This window comes from Rhinatrema bivittatum, chromosome 8 (genome assembly GCF_901001135.1).
Source record: "Rhinatrema bivittatum chromosome 8, aRhiBiv1.1, whole genome shotgun sequence".
Classification (NCBI taxonomy): domain Eukaryota; kingdom Metazoa; phylum Chordata; class Amphibia; order Gymnophiona; family Rhinatrematidae; genus Rhinatrema; species Rhinatrema bivittatum.
This window is the reverse complement of record NC_042622.1, coordinates 181,039,466-181,061,536: the sequence shown is the minus strand read 5'-3', so window position 1 is coordinate 181,061,536 and position 22,071 is coordinate 181,039,466. Positions and strand designations below refer to the sequence as shown.

Below are 22,071 nucleotides of genomic sequence, written 5' to 3'. Positions count from 1 at the left end.
ACTCAGCTATGTTGTATCTAAACACTTTTTAACTCCCGATGCATTAGCATAACATTAGCTTACTGCTCAGGAGTTAAATAAAAAGTTAGCCTGTGCGTTAGGAAATTGTACGCTGAATTGCAGTGCACTGTTCTTACGCACTGCATTGACTTATCTGTTTGTAGGAGAACAGGAGAGACACTGAATGTCCACCAAATATGTGTCTAGAAAAAAAATTCTAAATAACTCAATCCTGTATAACAAGTCAGTTTCTGTCTTATCTGTAATGTTGTAGGAGGCTTCCTAGCTCACAGCCTTGGAATGAGTGCACAGCACAGCAAGGAGGTTTTCTTATGGTTAAAGCAAACCTATGGGACAAAAAAGTTTCAGTAGCTGCAGGGCCATGATTTGTCTCCCGTCGGGCTGAGATAACAGCAAGTGCAAATGGGAGAGCCAATTTGGGCATCTGTTTTGACAAGAGTAGCGGAGGGCATTGGGATCCACAGTAGCAGGATGGCATAGAAGAAAGGAGTCAGGTGGAAGGAGCTAAATCAGTGATGGAATTCAAGCATGCTTGGGACAGACACACAGGATCTTGGTGGGGGGGAGCAAGGAAGACCAGAGATTGATGGGCAGTATAGTAGGTAACTACAAATGGGCAGAGTGGTAACATAGTAATGATAGCAGAAAAGGGCCAGATGGGCCATCCAGTCTGCCCAGTAAGCTTAAGGTAGTATCTGCCCCTCTGTGCAGGATACCATGTTTCTCTTAAGGGTAGTAACTTCCGCTCTGTACAGTTACCTACTAGCTTTATGATAAGGATAGTAATATTTACAATCAAAACCAAGCAACTGTCGAACCCATAACAAGATTGGCCCTTATCTGCTGATATCTTCCATGTTATGCAGAATACTTTTATGTGGCCTTCTCTGCTGTGCCACCACTGTGGCTCCTCCATTTGCTATTACCCTCCCTCGAACTGGTGTCTTTGTCTTTCTTGCCTGCAAAGAAACAGGAACCAGTGCAGCCTTCTAAGGGCCCTAACTGTCCTGCAGGTTTGCTTTGACCACTAGGAAGCTGCCCAGAGCATTACGGATACCGATTTTTATTTTATAGGATTGCCAATGGATAAGTATTAGGCATCGAGAGCCAGTATCCTTCTGTACTAGCCACACATAGCCAGATTGGCATTATGGAATAAACAATCCATGCCATTGAAGCAACTTGCTATTAAATATCCCCATAGTGTTTTTATCATCCAGATATATTTGTCAAATCTGCAGTGTCAGTCCACACATGTAGACAAATTACCAGGGATATCCTAATTGTAAATACTTTGATTTCTGAACTTTGAAATTGTATGTGGCTATGTTTATGCGTACACAGTATTATTTTGTAATTCATATTGTATTATTTTTTCCACATGAAAACATTGCAGTGTGACCAGAATTAGACCGTGGGTTAGTAAACTGGTTAATTAATAGGGAGGGGCAATTTTTCATAGTGATTTCTGCAGGTAAAAAGCACTCCTACTCACAGAAATCGGCCGTCTGCAAATTCCATGCTCTCAGGACCAATGCAATAAAGTGCGCTCAGCCTAATGCATAGGTTTATGCACAGTTGGACATGCGTTTTGGATGTGCTGGACTAACAAGGAGATTATCGTGTCCAAGACTTGCGCCCAAACAATCGCAAAGCAGATAGTTCTCATCACATGTAAATTCCATGTAGATGAGGCTATCAGCTATTACCCTCCAATACAGAAAATTGCTAGGCCCTGGAGCGGGTGTTAAATCAATCTGTGAGTCAAGGGCTCAGGAGAAATTTTATAAAAAAAAAAATAGTGTCCTCTGTGGTTCCTCCCTTATTCTTAAGGTTCAATTAGATCTTACCTGCTAATTGGCTTTCCTTTAGTCCTGACAGACCAGTCTACATGAATGGGTTATGTCATCTGGCCAGCAGATGGAGGCAGAGATCAAAAGACCAATGCTGACATCAATCCCCATATAAGGGATTGGTGCTGCCTTAGCTCCTCAGTATTTCATGCCATAGCTAAAAACACCCAAAGGCAATTGTTAGTTTTTTGTTTCCCACATCATCATTGTAACCCAAAACTTGATACCATCACCGTCGTTTGAACCCTGGTCACTAGCCCAGGAGGAAGAATTCTTGCTCCATGCTCACAATTAGGATTGCTGCTTTCTGTGTGGACAAGCAAATATGTTGGACTTTTTTCCCTTGAGGATAAGGACAAAAAACCCCCCAATTTTCACTAATCTCTATATCTGTTCCACATATGTCTTATCTACATGTCTATCTATAGATAGATATCTATATCTCTCTCTTTCATTTTATATACCATCAATACTGTTGTTCCATAAGATGATCACAATGGTTTACAAAATCCTCATACATATATTCATGTTCAGTGGTCATATACTCTGTGTTATTTATTTAAAATGTTTTATATACCATTTTTTATACTAGTATGATTCTGCATTGTATACATATTTCATAATCATAAATATTCTAGGAAATTGCACTAGCTACTATGTATTCTTACATATTCACGGATTTTCTAGGTTGATCTAACAGATTAAAGGTTCTAGTCCTGCTAACAATGCACTTCACATCATTCATTGCTTATTGCTCTCTCTAGTCACATTGTTTTGTCTTTTACTTTAAATTGTATGCTTTTCTAAAGAGCCAAGTTTTCAGTTCATGCTTGAAGTCCTTTCTGTCGGTTATTAGAGGTATTGACTCTGGAAATGAGTTCCATATCAAGGGACCCACTGTGGAGAACATTCGGTCTCTTATTTGCTTTAGGTGTGTGGTCCGAGTGGATGGTACCATTAGTAGTCCTTTGTTTTATGATCCTAGGTCTCTCTGTGGTGTGTCGTATTGAATTGATACTCCTAATAAAAATGGATTAATATTGTTGATATTGAATATTAGGGATAGAACTTTATAGTGAATTCTGGCTTGTACAGGATGCCAGAGCAGGGCGATCAGCGAGGGGGTAATGTGATCACATTTCCTTGTTCCTAGCAAGAGTCTTGCGGAAGCATTTTGAAGAAGCTGTAGTGGGAATGGTTAATAGAACGGAAAATGTCATAATGCCTCTGTATCACTCCATGGTGAGACCGCACTTTGAATACTGTGTACAATTCTGGTCGCCGCATCTCAAAAAAGATAATTGCAATGGAGAAGTTACAGAGACGGGCAACCAAAATGATAAAGGGGATGGAACAGCTCCCCTATGAGGAAAGGCTGAAGAGGTTAGGGCTGTTCAGCTTGGAGAAGAGACGGCTGAGGGGGGATATGGTAGAGGTTTTTAAGATCATGAGAGGTCTTGAACGAGTAGATGTGACTCAGTTATTTACACTTTCGAATAATAGAAGGACTAAGGGGCATTCCATAAAGTTAGCAAGTAACACATTTAAGACTAATCGAAGAAAATTCTTTTTCACTCAACGCACAATAAAGCTTTGGAATTTGTTGCCAAAGGATGTGGTTAGTGCAGTTAGTGTAGCTGGGTTCAAAAAAGGTTTGAATAAGTTCTTGGAGGAGAAGGCCATTAATGGCTATTAATCAATTATACTTAGGGAATAGCCACTGCTATTAATTGCATCAGTAGCATGGGTTCTTCTTAGTGTTTGGGTAATTGCCAGGTTCTTGTGGCCTGGTTTTGGCCTCTGTTGGAAACAGGATGCTGGGCTTGATGGACCCTTGGTCTGACCCAGCATGGCAATTTCTTATGTTCTTATGGTTTTAGTAGATTCAAAGGTAGGCCTAGTAAAAGAGAGTTGAAGTAGTCTAAGTTTGAAAATATAAGGGTTTATAAGATAATGCGGAAATCCTGTATTGTTAACAAGGGTTTCAGTCAATGTAGCTTGGAGTACCCTGTTTTGATTAGTTTGTTTTTTTCATCGTGAAGTTCTTGTCTATCTGAATTCCGAGGTCTTGTACTTGATCTGAAGGAGTAATATTATTGAATCCTAGGTCTAGGTTGGTGGATTGATTATCGTGTTATCTTTCCTTAACCACACAATTTCAGTTTTTGTTGTATGGCTTTCATATATGTTGACAGCGATGACTCAGTTTTTTCGAATGTTTTGTCATGGGATATAGAATTGTTTCGTCTGCATATAAGAAGAAGTTGATTCCTAGGTTTTCTAGTAATGCGATCCTCAAGGCATTGCTTTCAATATATATGCTGCCATGATTGCTTACTTAAAGTATTGTGCAATCGCTATCTTAGAGACCACTCTGTGGGTCTCCTGAACTCGTCTGTGACTTGTTAATGTCACCTAAAAGCACCATTCTGATCTTGACTTTCCATTTTCATAATATCTGGTAATGAAAATTCTTGATTTTCCTGGAAACACTATTCTTGGAGCAGGAGTACTTCCTGGGCACTATGATACTCATTCCTTTAATATTACCTAAGGTCCCCGCGTATTATGACTGAGAAAAAAGTGGGGAGATGGCTGATCCCGTCCTGCATGAGTTCCCTTTTCAAGTTGAGGGAATCTGTGATAGTGACTCCTCAAAAGAACTGTGAGAAACTGTGAGAGAATGAGGTAGCTTTCGTTCTTAAGTCCCTTGTGGACAAGCAGAGCCTGACATTGTCCTATTTTTTTTTCTTTTGTTCTTCCGCTTTTCAGCACTTCAAGGGGCCTACCTCCAGGTACTGTGGGCACCTCCCTATTTCCTGAGGGCCCACAATCCAAGTCTGTACCTGAGGTCCTGGAGGGAGACTTCCACAGCGGGGGAAAAAAGAGAATGAAAAATGACTTGTTCAAGGCCATATGGAGTGGCCGTGATCTGTAGCCTGCTGCACTAGCTACTAGGCTACTTTTCTGCTTCTTTGTAAACCTTGCACATCATGCTTTCCTTCTTGTAAGGCCTTAAAAAAGCTCCAAGGCCCTTAGGCTTGCTACATAGCCCACCTTTGCAAAAAACGGCCATAATGCCTGACAGTACTTAACCGCCTTATGCAGCTGCTGCTCTCCACAGCCTTGGTCATGAAAGAGCAGACATGGCTCTTCTAGGGAAGACTTATTTGCCTAAGGTGAAAAAAGACACCCTTGTGTGCACATTCCCTTTTGGCCTAATCCAGGGAATGTGTGGCCTTCTGGCTGACGAATTGTCCAAAAACTGGAAGTCAGCTATGAACCTCCCAGGCTATTTAAACCGAACCCCCAGTTCCTGCTTTTCTTTCTAAGCCTGGGGACTTATTTGTCTACGAGCTTATTGGAGTCAAACTAAAGGGAACGCTTCTAGAAGCCTCTTACTTGACCCTTAGTAGGGCAAAAGGCTCCTTCTACCAGACCTTACACTTCCAGGTCTCCAGTCTGTCAACTCTTGACTTCTTATGTATGATAATCTTTTTTGTCATGTAAGTGGCTGCTCAGCCTTGTAGGGGAAACGTCCTCATGGACACAATCTGACTGACCTACCAGGGTATGTGATAGCCTCTTGTTCTCTTGGTTTGCTCCCAGCTAATAAGGTGGCATCTTAGCTCCTATTTCATAGGCTGCTCATTTTGAGCTAGCTGACAATATTTTTGGGGCTTTTACGTCCATCGGGGGAATCTCTGGATGGCTCATGGCTGACCTTTGCTTGGACCCGACCACCTTAGTTCTGCCCTAGTGTTGCTATTCCTGTTTCTGCCAGATTAGTCCTATTCATATCTGAAGTACCACCACACTCTGAAGGGGAGTTTCTATCCACTCTCTCCTAGAGGTAATGGTGCGGACTTCTATAACCAGACACTCGGGAAGGACTCGTTACTCTTGAGATCCTCACCTGAAAGCATAGGACTTCACTCATCCCTGCTTGAAATCTAGCCCTATTTTGTACATTGCTTAGCACTGAATTTTCCAGATAAGTAATATATAAGTGCTTTTAAATAGTCTAGGGTACTTAAAGGAAGAACTACTTTTCCTCCAGATTTTGGAAGGCTTCTCTGCTTCTTACCCCTCGGGTATCTGGAGTCCCATTTACCCCTTGTTGCTATCCTTGAGAGCTCCAGGAGCGGGCATCTGAACCCCATTTGGCCATAGGGCTCTCCTGGTACTGAAATTCCCCCTACATTGTTCTCTCACCTGGAGGGGAGGCTCCCTGAGCTTCTGTGATGGAATATCCTGGCACCTGAGAGTTCTTACTAGCTAAGGGCGACGGATGCCTGCCCCTGCCCCATCTCATGTCATGTTCTATTTTCTGAGGAAGAGAGAAAAAGAAAACCTTCCGGACCAGCCCTCTTCTCCCCAACCAGGATTTGGTTGGTGGGGGAAGCAGAGGGGACCTTATCGGATGCTCCATCTACTTAGGATCAGACCTTAGGATGTTCTTTTACCATGGAAAACCCTGGTTTGGCAATGGTCTCCCAGTGAGGGAAGTCCCCACTGACTGGGACAGATGGGAGGCCCTGAGAAGGGGAAAGCCCTCCTACTTTCCTCTCTTTTGTCAGACTCCCCATCTGGGCCCCTGTGTAAGGAAGTTCCGAACCTCCCCCATCTGTCGAATAACTCCTGCGGGAAAGTTCACTCTGGCCTTCCCTGAGGGATGTTGGACCCAACACAGGAGGATTTGAGACACAAGATCCTCTTCCATAGTATTCTGGGGAGAGAATAAGAGCAGGAAAATATAGGTTAAACGGAGTCTCCTATCTGCCTGGGCATCCATGAGCATTCCACTCTTCTCTGCCAGCTACGGTCTTCCTAGCTGAAGGCCAGGCTCCTGTATTGACTTCAGTTTCTCACCCTAGGGAACTTTCTCCCTGTGGGAACAAGAATACTAGCTGGTTAGACATAGGGAGAGCATTCGAGTCAGAAAAAAATCCTCCATCACCTTGCTGAAGCAAACTTACTCATAATTTGTGCACAGTTCTTTTTTTTTTTTTTTACACAGTTACCAACCTCCACTCAAAGTGGATTGCCATATTTCATAACCAACATTACTTTTATAGCTTTTGAAATAATGATCTTACCAGCCCCTTTAGGAAGTCCCTCCCCATCAAACTCCCAGGATAAACCGCTAATTTCCACCGGCAGCTCCCTCACTTGCCTCCTTCAGAAGGAGAGTGGGAGAGGAGCACTCCCTTGTGCCTGGCATCTGCCAGCTGCAAGCCATAGGGCTTCCGTCCTTATAGACCAGACTGTTGCCCTCGCGATGGCACCTCTCCAATAGAGTGTGGGAGAGAATGAGTAATAATTGTCAGAAAATACATACTTACAACCTCTATATAACTCTTTGTAGATTATATACATACATTTGTATATATGTGTGTGGATGTATATATGTCCACATATTTACTGCTAGCACCAATGAAACAGTAAAGAAACTGTTGAGCCTGGTCAAACCGGGTATATATACCTTCCAGGGGTTTGGAGGTTTAGCTCTTTCTGTTGAACCTCAAATGTCTCCCCTACCCCTGGGACTCTGGGGGGGGGGGGGGGCTGGCATACTATAAGGCACTGAACTTGAAGCCAAGCCAGGATCCCAAAAATCGTTTGTAACCAAGGCTACCAGTTACCTGTTCAGGAGTGCAAGGCAGGTAGCATCCCCTGCCCCCAGCTGCAAAGCCCAATAATTAGGGATGCTATTCGCTTGCTCCACCTCTAATTGGGTTTGCCTGCTGTTGCTGTGATGTACTCATCAAGGAGATTCTCACAGCTATGCCAGTCAATGGCTTCAGACCCTGCAGTGAGCTACTTTGTTCCAGATTTTCTTTTTTTTTTTTTCTTCTTTTTTAAACAAAAATGAGTCTTTGCTGTGAAGTGAGAAGATAAATACTACTGGGATCTAAACTCAGGATCCCCTGTCTATTAGGGCTAGTACTCTACACAAGTAGCCACTGTCCTGCTCCTTACTGAGGCCCTCTGGTTCACTGGAATCTGTTGTGCAACCAGCACTGGCCCAGCTGTCTCCCTGCAGGGTTCCAGCATGAACAGGGGAGCTCAGCCAACCTTGCTTTTAAAGTATAGTGCATACATCCTGCTAATAGAGGGTGAAGTGCCTTGCATCCAGTCACAGGAGCAGCAACAGGATTTGTGTAGACTTACCTGCAGTGTTTTCTTTATATCTCTTTGGCTCCTGCCTTACCAGGGAAACAGTGCCATAACTGACCCTGTCACCCTGCTCCACCAGGGAAACCAGAGCCACGTGAGGCTTGTCGCTTTGGGAGCATCTGCCACGCCTGCCACTGGGACCTCCCCTCCAGTGCTTGCTTCTAGTAGGTTGCATGGGAGGGGATGGAGAGGCAGCCATCGGTGCAACCCTCCTGTATCAGTGATTAAAGCTCTATGAGTCCCTGGTGAGCCAACCCTACTGGTTGCTCTGGGGAGGAGAAAATCAGCCCTATGAGGACTGTTGTCCCAGGCAAAGCCCCTCTCAGCCCTAGCTGTCCTAGGGAAAGTGACCAATGGAAGGCCGTCGCCCTGGGGCCACTTTTTCATGTTTGCTCTGTGTAGCTGCAGCACCGATTCATACATCTGCACGTTTGCTGAGCCTGAGAAAAATACTAAGTAGCTAAGGCAGCACCAGACCCTTATATGGGGAGTGACATCAGCATTGAGCTTTTGATCTGTCGCCATCTGCTGGCCAGAGGACATAACCCATTCATATAGACTTGTTTGACAGGACGATAAGGGAAATACCTATTGCTTGCGGTGTTTAAGAATAATGGTATATTGATGAAAAAAAAATTCTGGATGATTTCGCCCCTTGCTATTGTGCACATAACTCTTCCCTATCGCAACCTTTTTTAATGCAGCAGCTCATTAAAATATAGCATCGGGTTCCCAGGAGAGGTGGCTGTGAGTGCGTTAAGAAAAATGGGCACTCAATATGATTGCCTGTTTTAATGTGCATCTTATTGCATCAGGCTGAAAGTGTGGCTGAAAGTCAAGTGCAGACTTCTCAGCCTTCCTGGTGGCATGTTTTGGTCAGGGAAAGAAAAGCAGGCATATAAATTACATTTTCAACTCTACATGCATGATTTCAAGCAGTTTGAAAGCAGGATCACATACACTTTGTACACACGGACTTTGGCTTTGAGAATTGGAGCAAAGCCAGCAGGTAAAAAGCATAGACTGGCTTCATCCCAATGCTCACAGTTTGAAAATTGTCCCCATTATATGTACATATTGTTGCAATACTTTAGTTAAATTTTTTTTAATATATATATTGTTTTTTTGTTTTTTAAGATCCTATCAAGCCAAGGTTCGACAAGCGTCCTTAGCCTGTTTCCTTTCCACCATAAAATCGATAGAGAAAAAAGTTCTATATGGCTATTGGTCTGCATTTGTACCTGATACGCCAGGAATAGGAAGCCCTCAGTCTGTTTCTCTGATGACCATTGCATTAAAAGACCCCTCACCAAAGGTAAGAGAATCTTGCTAATCTTTTTCTGCAGCCAGGGTTGTCTCTATGATGTGCTTCCCATACAAATGTTTTTGGGGTAGCAGAAAGCAGCTTGTAAAACCATGGAGTGGATTCACATAGAAATCTTTTGGCTTATACTTTATTTTGGATGACACAGATAGCAGGAGCATCTTTTTTTTTTTTTTTTGACACTTTTCAGTCTGGCAGTTTCGTCCTGCTACAGCTGAAACAGCACTGGTCTCTATTGGACTCTGATAACATGAACCTTCATTTGCAACTACACAGGGTTCCCTACCTCATCCCAATTGTTGCAGTGACAGTTCTGGGCCAGGAGCATCAGACTAGTCTCTCTGGAACCTGGTATATCTACAGCCTATGTTTGTCTAGAAGTATCATTATTGAGTGATGGCCAAGGCTCCCTCAGCTTTTAGGGACTTTAAATGGTGCTTTGGAGAATGGCAAATGTGACGTGCACTACTCTTGAGCCATCAGGCTGACCCCAGGCAGAAACATTTTAGAGGAGGGCCATCAAAATGATGCATGACTTGTTCTGTAAGCCTTAATGGCAAGAGGGAAGGGGCTAAGGATGTACTCTCTCTAGAACAGCAGTTCTCAACGGGTGTGTCGCAGCACACTAGTGTGTTGTGAAGAACATGCAGGTGTATCGCCACATTTCCCAGTCCCTCACTGGTCCAGCTGCTCTCCTTTACCCCGGTAAGATGCCAACTCTCCTTCCGCCGAGCTTGAAATGCTAATAGCCCAGGTGGAATGCGACAGGATAGCTGGAGTCAGCAGCACAGTCTCTTCTTCCCACCCCCGTGCCCCGGAAAAGGAAGTGGTGTGCAGCTGCCATGCGTGTGGGAAGAAGAGACCATGGTAATTTACAAGTGCAGGCAGCATCAGGCCGGAGTAAAAAGAGAAACAATGTCAGCCCTCGCAGCCAATGGGACACTTTTTTTTTTTTTTCTCAAGGTCGCGAGGGTTGGAAGAAGAGGAGGCTGTTGCTGCTGCTGCCACCAGTTGTTGTTTGGTGGGTGGGGGGGGGGAGAGAAAGTGAGTGAATGAGCGAGCATGTGTATTTGAGACAGCATGGATGCAAGTGTGTGATTGAGAGCTTATATGTGTAAGTGTATGAGAGAGAGCCTGTGTCTGTGTGTGATTGACATCCTTTGTGTGAGACACAGCATGTGTGTGATTGCGAGCCTGTATGTGTAAGTTGAGAGAGAACATGTGTATGTATGATTGAGAGCATGTGTCTGTGTGCGATTGAGAGCCTGTGTAGGTGAGAGAATATGTGACTGAGAGCGTGTGTGTGAATGAGAGACTGTGTTTAAGAGAGACAGCATGTGTTGTGTGTTTGAAAGCCTGTGTGCGTGTTTGTGTGAGAGCGTGTGTGTGATTGAGAGCCTAATTTCACTCTCAGACACTATTCTCCTAAGCCTGGAAAAGAAACAACCTTGTCTTCTCGTTCTCCTCGATTTATCAGCTGCCTTTGACACTGTGAACCATTCAATTCTCGTGGATCGGCTATCTGACATGGGCATCAAGGGTACGGTACTAAGTTGGTTCAAATCCTTCCTTAACAACAGATTCTTTAAGGTCAGAATCAACATCAAAGAATCCCACCCTGTTAGCTCAACCCTGGGAGTCCCACAAGGCTCCTCTCTATCCCCTACCCTCTTCAATATTTACTTGCTTCCACTCTGTCAGCTCCTTTCGAATTTAAAGTAAACCCACTACATATACGCCGATGATGTGCAAATTCTCATCCCGATTAGGGACTCTCTAACAAAAACACTCAGCTTCTGGAACAACTGCCTCCAATCTATCAACCTCCTTCTTACTAGCCTCAACCTAATCCTGAACACCAACAAGACAGAACTCCTCATCTCTCAGGATGATAACTACGCAGTATACAACAATCATCTCACCATCCAATCAACCCTCTCCCACCACGTGACAAACCTCGGAGTCATCGTTGACAATCAGCTGAACCTAAAGAAATTCGTCAATAACACCACAAAGGACTGCTTTTTTAAATTACAAGTCTTAAAACAGTTGAGACCCCTCCTACACTTCCATGACTTCCGCACAGTCCTTCAATCCATCATCTTCTCAAAAATAGACTACTGCAATTCGCTTCTCCTCGGTCTCCCAGCCAACACCATCAAACCCTTACAGATGTTGCAGAACGCTACAGCCAGGATTTTGATCAAGTCCAACAAAAGAGAGCACATCACATCCATCCTACGGAACCTTCATTGGCTTCCTATCAAATTTAGAATTTTGTACAAAGCCCTAATGGTTATCCATAAAGCCATCCACAATATCACTCCACTCGATCTAAATATCCCACTTCGTCCTCACCAATCCTCAAGACCGGTCAGATCTGCTTAGAGACACTCTCTACGCCCCCCCCCCCCCTGCCAAATCCTCTTTATGGAAACGAGCTCTTTCCACTGCCAGCCCACCTCAATGGAACGCTTTCCCGTCAGACCTCAGACTAGAACGATGCCCGATAACCTTCAAAAAAAGACTCAAAACTTGGCTGTTCAGTCAAGCCTTTCCTTAATCCCAGATGCCCCTTACCTCAACCTTTTTCACCTGCCTTCAGGACCTTCTCTCTGTTAAGCTCCTCGCTCTACTAACCCAGGCATAGCATCGCAGACAGGTTATGCTTCTAATCCTTCAATTTTATTTGTCCTATTCATTTGGTTTATCTCCATGACTGATCCCTCCCCATTGTAACTGCGCATTGTTCCCACGTTCGCCCCACCCTCATTAGTTTTGCCCCCTCGGTCATAATCTTCTAGTATTGTCAGCCCTATTCATCTATTGTATTATAATAAGCTGTATTATAGTAATGTGTCATTGTATGCTGGTCTTCTGTGATGTATCATAGTATTGTGACATTGTATGCTGCTTTTGTTTTTTGCAGTTTGTTGCTCTCAGGAAGAGCTTAGTATTTATCTGTTCCCGTTTTGATCCCAGTTACCCATACCCTTTGTTCGATGTAATGCATTCACCTATGCTTTTTCGTTTTGCTGTAAACCGATCTGATATGTTCTTTTGCACATGAATGTCGGTATATAAAAGTTCCAAATAAATAAATATATGTGTGTGCTTGCGAGCCAGTGTGAGAGAGCTTGTGTGTGCCTGAGAGAGAGGAGAAAGTTACAAGCAAACTCCCCCTCCTGCTAATTCAAAACAATCTCAGGGCACCTGGATATCAAACATTCCTGGGTATGGAGAGCAAAGCATTTTTATCTCATTTTTAATTATTTGGTCTTTGTGTCTGCTGTTTTGAAATATTTTATTGGTGTCTAGAAATTTATTTGAGGGGTTTTTTTTTGGTTTGTTTTTTTTGTATTTAAACATTTTTTATTAAGTGATTTAAAAAATAAGCAGTTACAAAATAAACTTCAATATCATATCACAAACTATAACTATTGACAGACATATCATCAAATCACTTCTGTTTTCAAACAATGTCTCCCCATCCCCCCCTCCATCCTTCCCCAGCAACAGCGGATATACAACCAATGGGGATATTTCATTCATCAGCTGTTTTGAAATCTGTTCTTTTTATTAGTGTGGTTTTACTGCTATTGTTTTATATTTCTTTGTTTTATGAGGACTGGTGATGTTTCTCTTTTTCCTTTCTTACACTGCATACCGTCTCTCTGGCTTGTTGCGGTTTTCAGTTCAGTTTTTGCCTGCATGTTTCTAATTATTCTTTATGGTCTCTTTATTATTTGTTAGGTGAAGCACTGGCACATGTTACTGAGGTGAGGTATACTGCTAGCATGTAGTTTGTGTAGGGCTGTATAGCAGCCTGGCTTGTTCCATTTTCCAAATGGGAGGTATATTGGTGTTTTAAAGCCTGGTGTATTATTTTCAGTATTGCCTTTTCTTAGGTAAGCTGGTTGCTATTTGAATGCTGGAAGTTGGTGCTGTTTTGGTGTGGGATGTTTACTATTTATGCAATTTCTGTTGAGAGAATATGTATCTTTCCCTTGTGTCATTCTTAACAATAAAAATAATACTGGGCCTTTATTTTTTATTTCTGCCATGGATTGTAATGAGCAGTGTGTCACACATGTGAGTGTTGTCCATCAGGTGTGTCACGATGGGAAAAAGGTTGAGAACCACTGCTCTAGAAGATAGGAGGGCACGTGCAGATAACTAGCAGACTTCAGTAAAGTACCAGAAGGCTGCGTATTCCTTATAATGGAAAACTGAAGGGAGGAAGGCTGAAAGAATTTGAGGAAGTAACTTTTTTTTTTTCTCAGTGAGGATATTGGATACCTGGAACAATCATCCAAGGGTGGTAGTAGAAGCCACAACAGTAACAGATTCAAGCATACATGGGACAGCCACAAAGGGACCTTGGTGGGAGAGGGATGGGGAGGACCAGAAATTGAGTAGGATCCGTGGCAGCACAGTATTCTGGTACAAATGGGCAAACTGGTCTTCTGTGTTATGCAGGATATGTGCATTTAAGTCATAGGAAGCATAATAAAAAGCCAATTTCGGTACTCCTAAACCTGCCTGGATTTCAGATTGGAATAGAACTTCCCAAGCCGCCTGGGGAAGTCTTCTTTTCCAAATGAAATGAAGAAGCTTCCTCTCCCATTCTTGCAACACTCTAGCCGGTATTGCCACTGGTAGAGTTTGGAAAAGATAGCAAAATCTCAAAAGCATTTTCATCTTAATGACAGAAATTCTCCCAAACCAAGATAATGAGGTACGATCCCACCTTCCAAGTCCTTGAAAATTCTGTCCACTAGTGAGCCATAATTTAGATTATATAGGGCTTTTAAATCTGCCCCCAGCCGGACTTCCAAATATTTCTGACTCCCTTTTGCCCATTTAAAAGGAAGTTGATGTCGTAGAGTCCTCTCCAAATCCTCAGTTAAGTTTAAAACTTCTGATTTGTCTTTATTGACTTTAATCCCTGACACTAATACATACCTTCTCATTTCTGCTGGAAGCATATTAAGAGATTTTACTGGGATCTGAAATGGTAAACATAAAATCATCTGCGAATAGGGTCACCTTACATGGCTTCCTGCAAACATCTATCCCTTTAATAGCACTGTCACATCTAACTGTCTCTGCAAACAGGTCTAGAGAATGCGCAAACAATAAAGGTGAAAGCAGGCAACCCTGCCTCGTACCTCTGCCCACTGTAAATAAGTCTAAATATCCCCCATTTACCCTGATAGATCCTTTAGTGATCATAGAGGGCTCTGATCCATGTTATGAAACCAGCCCCCAAACTCAGTTTGTGTAAAATCTGGAATAAGTCAAAAGCCTTTTCAGCATCCACTGCCAGCAGGATCATTGGTATGTTTTGATGTTGGGCCCTCCAACTAAGAATCAAAACCCTTCTCACTTTGTCTGCCTAGGGTCTCAGCTTCTTTCAATAACAATTTTCTTTTAATATGGGAATTCAAATCTTAAAGACCCCCCCCTTGGATACATAAATAGAATTATGTCTCTGTCGCCTAGTCACACTGACATCTTCCATTCATAGCACTCACTCTACTCATATCTCATTGTACATTCTGAGGTCTAACATATCCTGGAAATCCACCATCTTCATTCTGCCTAACCCTTCCTTCCCTCCCCATTTTTCCCCCCTCCAACCTCCCTTCCCATATTCCCATCCCCATAGTGCATCTAACCACCCTTAGATGCATACTATCCCTTTTGAAGAATAATGCCATCCAAATAGGTGATCAACCCCAATACTCCACTCAGGCCTCCCCTGTAGTCTAAATTTACCAAATCATACACACATGAATCTTATACTCCTGTTTAATCTCTCCGCAGATGTATGTATTAAGCTAGCCCGCCAAAATTAGGAACCTTAAGAGCCCTTTAGAACCTCGACTTCTCAACTCCTAGTATCGTCCAGAATCAGTCTTATCCTTAGACATGCACTGTTCCAGATGACTAGGGAATTTCTTGCTGTCTCCAAAGGCACTTACTTGTTTCTGGCACCCTCTGCCATTTAGGTTGGCCATCTTTCTTCCCTGGTCTGGGAGTAGGATGCGCTGGAAGCTCTCCCGTGAGTACTGAGACACCTTTGCTGTGCACAAAATCCACTGCTGCTTCCATCAGTTTCACTTTAGTGGAGGTATCTTGGGATGAAATTTGAATATCAAACAGGAATAGCCACTGGTTTTTAATTTCTTCTTTCTGCAAGATAGCAATAATATTCTTAAATTCCCTGCATTTATGAATGGTGATCAGAGACAAATCCTGGAACACTTCCACCTTCTGATCTTTCCACAGAATTTGGCCTTTTTTCCTGGCCAATGCAGTCACTTTCTCTTTCCTAGTATGGATGGTCCCGAGTCCCAGATGGACTCGGGACCAATGGGTATTGTGCTCTCCTGATAGCAGATGGGAGACTGAGTCAGATTTCAACTCTGACGTCAGCCTACATATACTCGTGCAGCATGCTTAGCTCTTCAGTGTTTCTCCGTCTCCCATAGCAGATGCGGACAATATCCAAAAGAGAATAGTGTAACATTACAAGAAAGAAGAAAATTTACCTTTTAAGAAGATAGGTTTCACCGCAGGAGAAACGGGGCTAACGGTCCCTCCCCCATTCGAGACTTTCCCGAGGTCAATTCGATATCCCTCAGAAGGGAGCCTTAGTCCGCCAGCCGATTCCCGACGTGGACGTAGCCCCCAGGATTGCTGAAAGGCAGCGGGTGCAGATTTGAGCGCGGCGGTGAAGGTATTTCCCTCTGCCCCTGCAGCTGGATACTGCCTGGCACGCGACTGGTAAGCGCTGAGACGAGGTAAGATAGAAGCCTTTATTTCTAAGTCTCCAAGGCTCGAACAGCCATACCGACCTTCCTCCGAGGTTTAATCGGGTTGAGCAGCCTCTGTCTGGCTAGGCCCCGATCTGGTGTGAGGGTCCACACATGTGGAGACCCTTCGGGGGGGGGGGGGGGGGAGGTCGCCATCTTGTCATCGTGGTCATCTGCGCCATCTTCCCCCCCCTCGCTGTCTGTACACGCGGAGCAGGCCTGAAGCCCGAGGCGCCTAACTTGAGCGAGTCCGTAGGGATACACACTTAACTGTGCGTATATTTGAGTTGTGTGCATAGCGGCACGCACAACTGCGCACATAACTGTGCCATGCGCACAAAGCCCATCGCCTGCACGTACGGCACATAACTTCTGCGCTCTCGACATGCACAACTAACAGCATCCGTGCGCATAACCCTCGCACGGACGAGTTTTTTAAGACCTATATGTGCACAAACAATGGCACCACCATCCAAGAAGGCCAAGGGACCCTTTCTTTGCCCAGCCTGCCACTTGAGAGCTGTGCAGCCTGAATTAGAATCCCTCCGGTGCCAGCAGTGTGAACAGAACCAGAGAGAACCAAATCAGGACCTCCCACAGCCAGAAGAGGGATCTGGAACCACTGATGATGGCACCCCGAACCTAACTATGTCCAACTCGGCACCCCCACAGGAAAGTTCCGCCGGGGCTTCCACTACAATCCCTCCTGGCATCAACATGTACCCAGGAACCTTCTCCCGGGTGGAATGTTTCAAAGGGCTGTAAACCTTTGTCCAGGCGCAACCAGCCCCGGCTATCCACTTGTCTCAAACTCTGCCAAAAGCACAAGCCCTTCCCAGCACCTCCCAAGGCTCTCGAGACATGCCTCTCTAACCAGCTGAGGTGTCTGGATCCCCATCCTGGATGGGGATCCAGACACCTCAGCTGAGGAAACAGACTCCCTGGAAGAAGGAGAAATCCCTCCAGAGATGGAGCCATACCGCACCATGCTCCGATTCTTCCACAAGGACGAATTACCAGCCCTTGTGTCCCAAACTATGAAGACACTGGGTCTCCCAGGCTAGGAACCTACAGCAGAACCAAAAAAGAATCCCATGTTGGTGTACTATGTTGGAGCCCATCAAGGAACTGATTGACCTGGAATGGAATGCTCCAGAGGCCAGTTTTAAAGGGGGACAGGCACTAGAAGCCCTATACCCGCTGGAACCCACGGCCAAGGAACCTATGCTTCCCTAAAGTGGACACTATGATCTGCGCTGTGTCAAAAAGCACAATAATCCCTGTGGAGGGAGGAGCGGCACTGAAGGACGCCTAAAACAGAAGGCTGGAAGCCATCCTTAAGCAGTCCTTTGACTCAGCAATGACGCTACAAATTGCCTCCTGCTGCGTCTTGGTGGCACGTTCCTGTTTGATCCTCTCCAGAGACGCTACCACACCCGGAGAGCGATGAAACCTGCGGTCTCCTTCCTCACCGATGCTAACGCTGACCTCGTGTGCACATCATCCAGGGGTGTTGTCACCGCAGTGGCGGCCAGAAGACAATTATGGCTCCGAAACTGGTCGGCTGACGTGATTTCCAAGGCGAACCTCACCAAAATGCCTTTTAAGGGATCTCTCCTGTTCGGGAGTGAACTGGAAAAGTTAGCCAACAAATGGGGCAAATCCCCAGTACCCCGATTACCTGAAGACAGGAACAAAAGAACATAGCGCTCCTCTCCCAGAAGAACCAAGGGTAGAGGATTGCAGCATTTTAAACCTTACAGGAACACACAGTCCCAAGCACCTCGTACTTCAGGAAGGTTTCTGTTCTTTTGGAACAAGCACATTAAGAGAGGAGCAAGCTCAGGGGCAGGCTCCGGCTGTGCTCCACAATGAGAAGACGCAGACCCATCCACAGGAAGAAGACATAGGGGGCAGACTTACTTCGACCCAACTTTAGTAGAAGAGGGTAACATGGGACAAGTGGGTCCTAACTATCATTCGAGAAGGGTACTCCCTGGAATTCCAAAGCATTTCCCCAGACAAATTCATGAGATCACCGTGCCACTCCCACTCCAAGAGACTGGCAATGGAAACCACACTAGCAAAACTACTCAGCCTGAAGGCAATAACTCCGGTGCCTACATCTCAACAAAATACTGGCCACTATTCAGTCTATTTTATCGTTCCCAAGAAAGAAGGAACATTCCGGCCCATCCTGACCTCAAGGCCGTCAACTGTTACCTGAAAGTACCACACTTCCGCATGGAAACCCTATGCTCCATGGTAATGGCGGTACAACAGGGAGAATTCTTAACCTCCCTGGACCTATCCGAAACCTACCTTCACATCCCGTTTCATCAGGACCACTAGCGCTTCCTGCGCTTTACGATACTGGGCAATCATTACCAATTTCGAGCGCTACCCTTCGGACTAGCTACCACTCCGAGAACCTTCACCAAAATTATGGTGGTAGTAGCGGCATCACTGAGGAAAGGAGTCCTGGTACATCCTTACTTGGACGATTGGCTGATCAGAGCAAAGTCTCCGGAAGAGTCTCCACGTGACCACCAGAGTCAAGAACCTACTACAAGAGCTCGGGTGGGTCATGAACACAGCCAAGAGCTGCCTACAGCTCTCCCAGTCACTAGAATACCTGGAAGTCCGGTTCGATACCAAGCAGGACAAGGTCTACCTTCCCCCTCCAAGGAGAAGGAAACTGATGGGCCAATTGCAAAACCTGTTGAAAACAGCCCGCCCCAAGGTATGAGACTACCTGCAAGTCCTCGGCCTCATGACATCAACCCTAGAAGTTGTGCCATGGGCAAGGGCCCATATATGACTGCTACAATGTTCCCTACTATCACGATGGAATCCAGTGTCCCAGAACTACTCAATTCGCTTCCAGCTACTGACAGAAGTTCGGGAGCAGCTTCTGTGGTGGCTACAGGAAGAGCACCTAAGCAGAGGCGTAAACCTATCCGCTCCGAAGTGGATCTTGTTCACCACGGACGCAAGTCTGCGAGGGTGGGGAGCCCACTGTCAGGAACTGACGGCCCAGGGACAATGGAACAAGGAAGAGGCGGCGGGATGGAACATAAATCGCCTGGAAGCTCGAGCGGTCAGACTAGCCTGCCTACGATTCAGCCAAAGACTTCGAAGCGAGTCCGTCAGAGTCATGCTGGACAACGCAACGACCATTGCTTACATAAACCGACAGGGAGGAACCAAGAGCCAGCAAGTGTGTCTAGAAATAGACCCCCTCATGAAGTGGGTGGGAATAAATTTACAAGGAATCTCTGCCTCCCACATTGCGGGTAAAGACAACATCTCTGCAGACTACCTCAGCAGAGAAAGCCTAGACCTGGGGGAATGGTCGCTGGCGGACACAGCCTTCCAGCTGATAGGTCCATGGCTGGGAGACCCCATCGATTCACTACTAGCAACTCGTTGCAATGCCTGGGTCCCCAGATTCTTCAGCCGCAGACGAGAGCCACACTCTCAGGGAATTGACGCTTTCGTCCAGACCTGGCCAGAGGAAAGCCTTCTGTACGCCTTCCCACCCTGGCCACCACTGGGCAGGGTCATCCACAAGAGAGAACACCACAGGGGACTAGTCCTACTGGTTGCCCCGGATTGGCCAAGAAGACCATGGTATGCGGACATGCGAAGACTATATTGGCGGGGAATCCTCTGCGACTACCGCCATACAGGGACCTTCTTCAGCAGGGACCGATCTCCCACGAAGACCCGGCTCAATTCTCTTACAGTATGACCCTTGAGAGGACTAACCTAAAGAAGCACGGCTACTCAAAAGCCATGATTGACACCCTGCTCCGAGCATGCAAGTTCTGCACATCTGTCTTACATACGGATCTGGAGAGTATTCGAAGCTTGATCCATTGTTTGAATTCTGCTCATGTTAGCACTCTGGACATAGTATCTCCGCAGGTGCTGCCATCCATATCGTGGCCTATCTCCCGCAGGTCACCGTTTGCCTCCTCTTCCCCATCCAGGCCAAGTGCCAACAACACCTTAGGGTTAGTAAATGAAAATTTCTTTAAATCCAGTTTTTTCTTTGCCTGCGACATTGTTAGTTTAAATCTTTTTATTCATATATTAACAAGAAATGTAGTACAAAATACCTGGAAGAAGGTTTACTCTGCACCCCTCCAGGTTTAAACAAACATTTCAATATGCAAACAGATATCTTCCCCCCCCCCTCCCCCCGCCCCCCAAGTTAATCCTACCCCACTGTTTGCTGGAAAAAACACAATAGGGTATAATTAATTATATACATCTAACCATCAGTTTATGTTGAAAAATTAGAGATAACTAGTTATGTATGTAATTATTTGATGGAACAACGAGGTGGAATCGGTAAAATATGGACTTTATTGAAACTTGCCTGACTCTGGCCGAGTTTCGCTCTACGAGCTGCCTCAGGGGCTTTTTGAACCACTTGAATTGGCTCAGATCAGTGCAGGTATCATATGTGTCGTAGTTGAAGAGACATGAGTAAGCAAGCTGAATATCAACCTGTTCTAAGAACAGATACTTTCAACCATAGATCACTATGCAGGCAGTGATATCGTAAATTCTTGGATAGAACGGCATGCAGCTACTCGCCGCCCTAGCAAATGCTGTGGGCGGCGAGTAGCTGCATGCCGTTCTATCCAAGAATTTACGATATCACTGCCTGCATAGTGATCTATGGTTGAAAGTATCTGTTCTTAGAACAGGTTGATATTCAGCTTGCTTACTCATGTCTCTTCAACTACGACACATATGATACCTGCACTGATCTGAGCCAATTCAAGTGGTTCAAAAAGCCCCTGAGGCAGCTCGTAGAGCGAAACTCGGCCAGAGTCGGGCAAGTTTCAATAAAGTCCATGTTTTACCGATTCCACCTCGTTGTTCTTTGCTGCTAGCCATATTGGATCGGTTACCGGTTTGTTTTCTTGTAATTATTTGATGGCAATTGACATTTTATAGATGCACAATCCTGTAACTCTTACTGTTAAAATTATCAACTTTATTAATCACATGGAAAAAATGCTTACATTTTTTTAAAATATTTTATATTTTTTGAAAAGGAGAAGAAGATATCAGTATTGGCAAAAAGATTTGATTGTCTCAGAAGCTTATTGATAGCCAATTATTCCAGTCACTGGTCTTTTATACCCCTTTATATTTTTGTATTTTGCATTAAAAGTTCCTTTTTAGTTCCTTTTTATTCTCCTTTTGTTGTCCTTGATTTCTACTTATACGTAGTTAATTTGTATTTAATCTTCGGTAAATTAATGTTTTCACCACAGATATCTGTGCTGGGTACTGAGCCCCTGCAGCTGTGCTACCTATACCAGCTTCCAGGAAGGAGCTGGACATACTTGTCTGACAGGCGGTCCTTGATGCCCTCCGGAACCTTCATCCACCATCGATGCCAGCCCCCATACCAGCTCCGATGCTAGAGCCATCGTTCTTTACACTGTTGTTCAACTGCCTGGATACACTCATCTGTGCCCTTCCTACCCAGTCTGGGCCATCAGTACCAAGACGATCTACTGAGTCCCGAAACCCCCAATACCCATTCCGGAGTCTTCGGAGGACAGCATGGACTCTAGTCCTCTTCCAGTTCCACTTCCACTGATGCCTGAACCGGTTCCTTGTCCTTCGGGGCTCTTGGGATCAAGGCACCCACGGTTCCCTTCGATGCTGCCTAAGGCTCCATCGGTGCTGCTGTAACCTCCATCAAGACCATCTATGCCTGTATGTCCTGGAGTATCAAGCCTTTTCCCTCCCTCGGGTTCTCTGCCAGAGACCCCATATGATCCATGGGAGGATGTTGACACCTACACTTCTACAGAGGACATATTCTCAGAGCCGTCTCCTC

General features: G+C 45.0%; 1 protein-coding gene across 1 annotated transcript in view; it reads left to right on the top strand.

Annotated features, from left to right (window-relative positions):
- Positions 1 to 22,071, top strand: part of HEATR6 (HEAT repeat containing 6) — a 128,129-nt gene that overhangs the window by 48,313 nt on the left and 57,745 nt on the right. Inside the window, exon 9 of the mRNA XM_029612529.1 lies at positions 9,192 to 9,369. Coding sequence (XP_029468389.1) covers positions 9,192 to 9,369 — 178 coding nt within the window. The remainder of the gene's footprint in view (positions 1 to 9,191; positions 9,370 to 22,071) is intronic.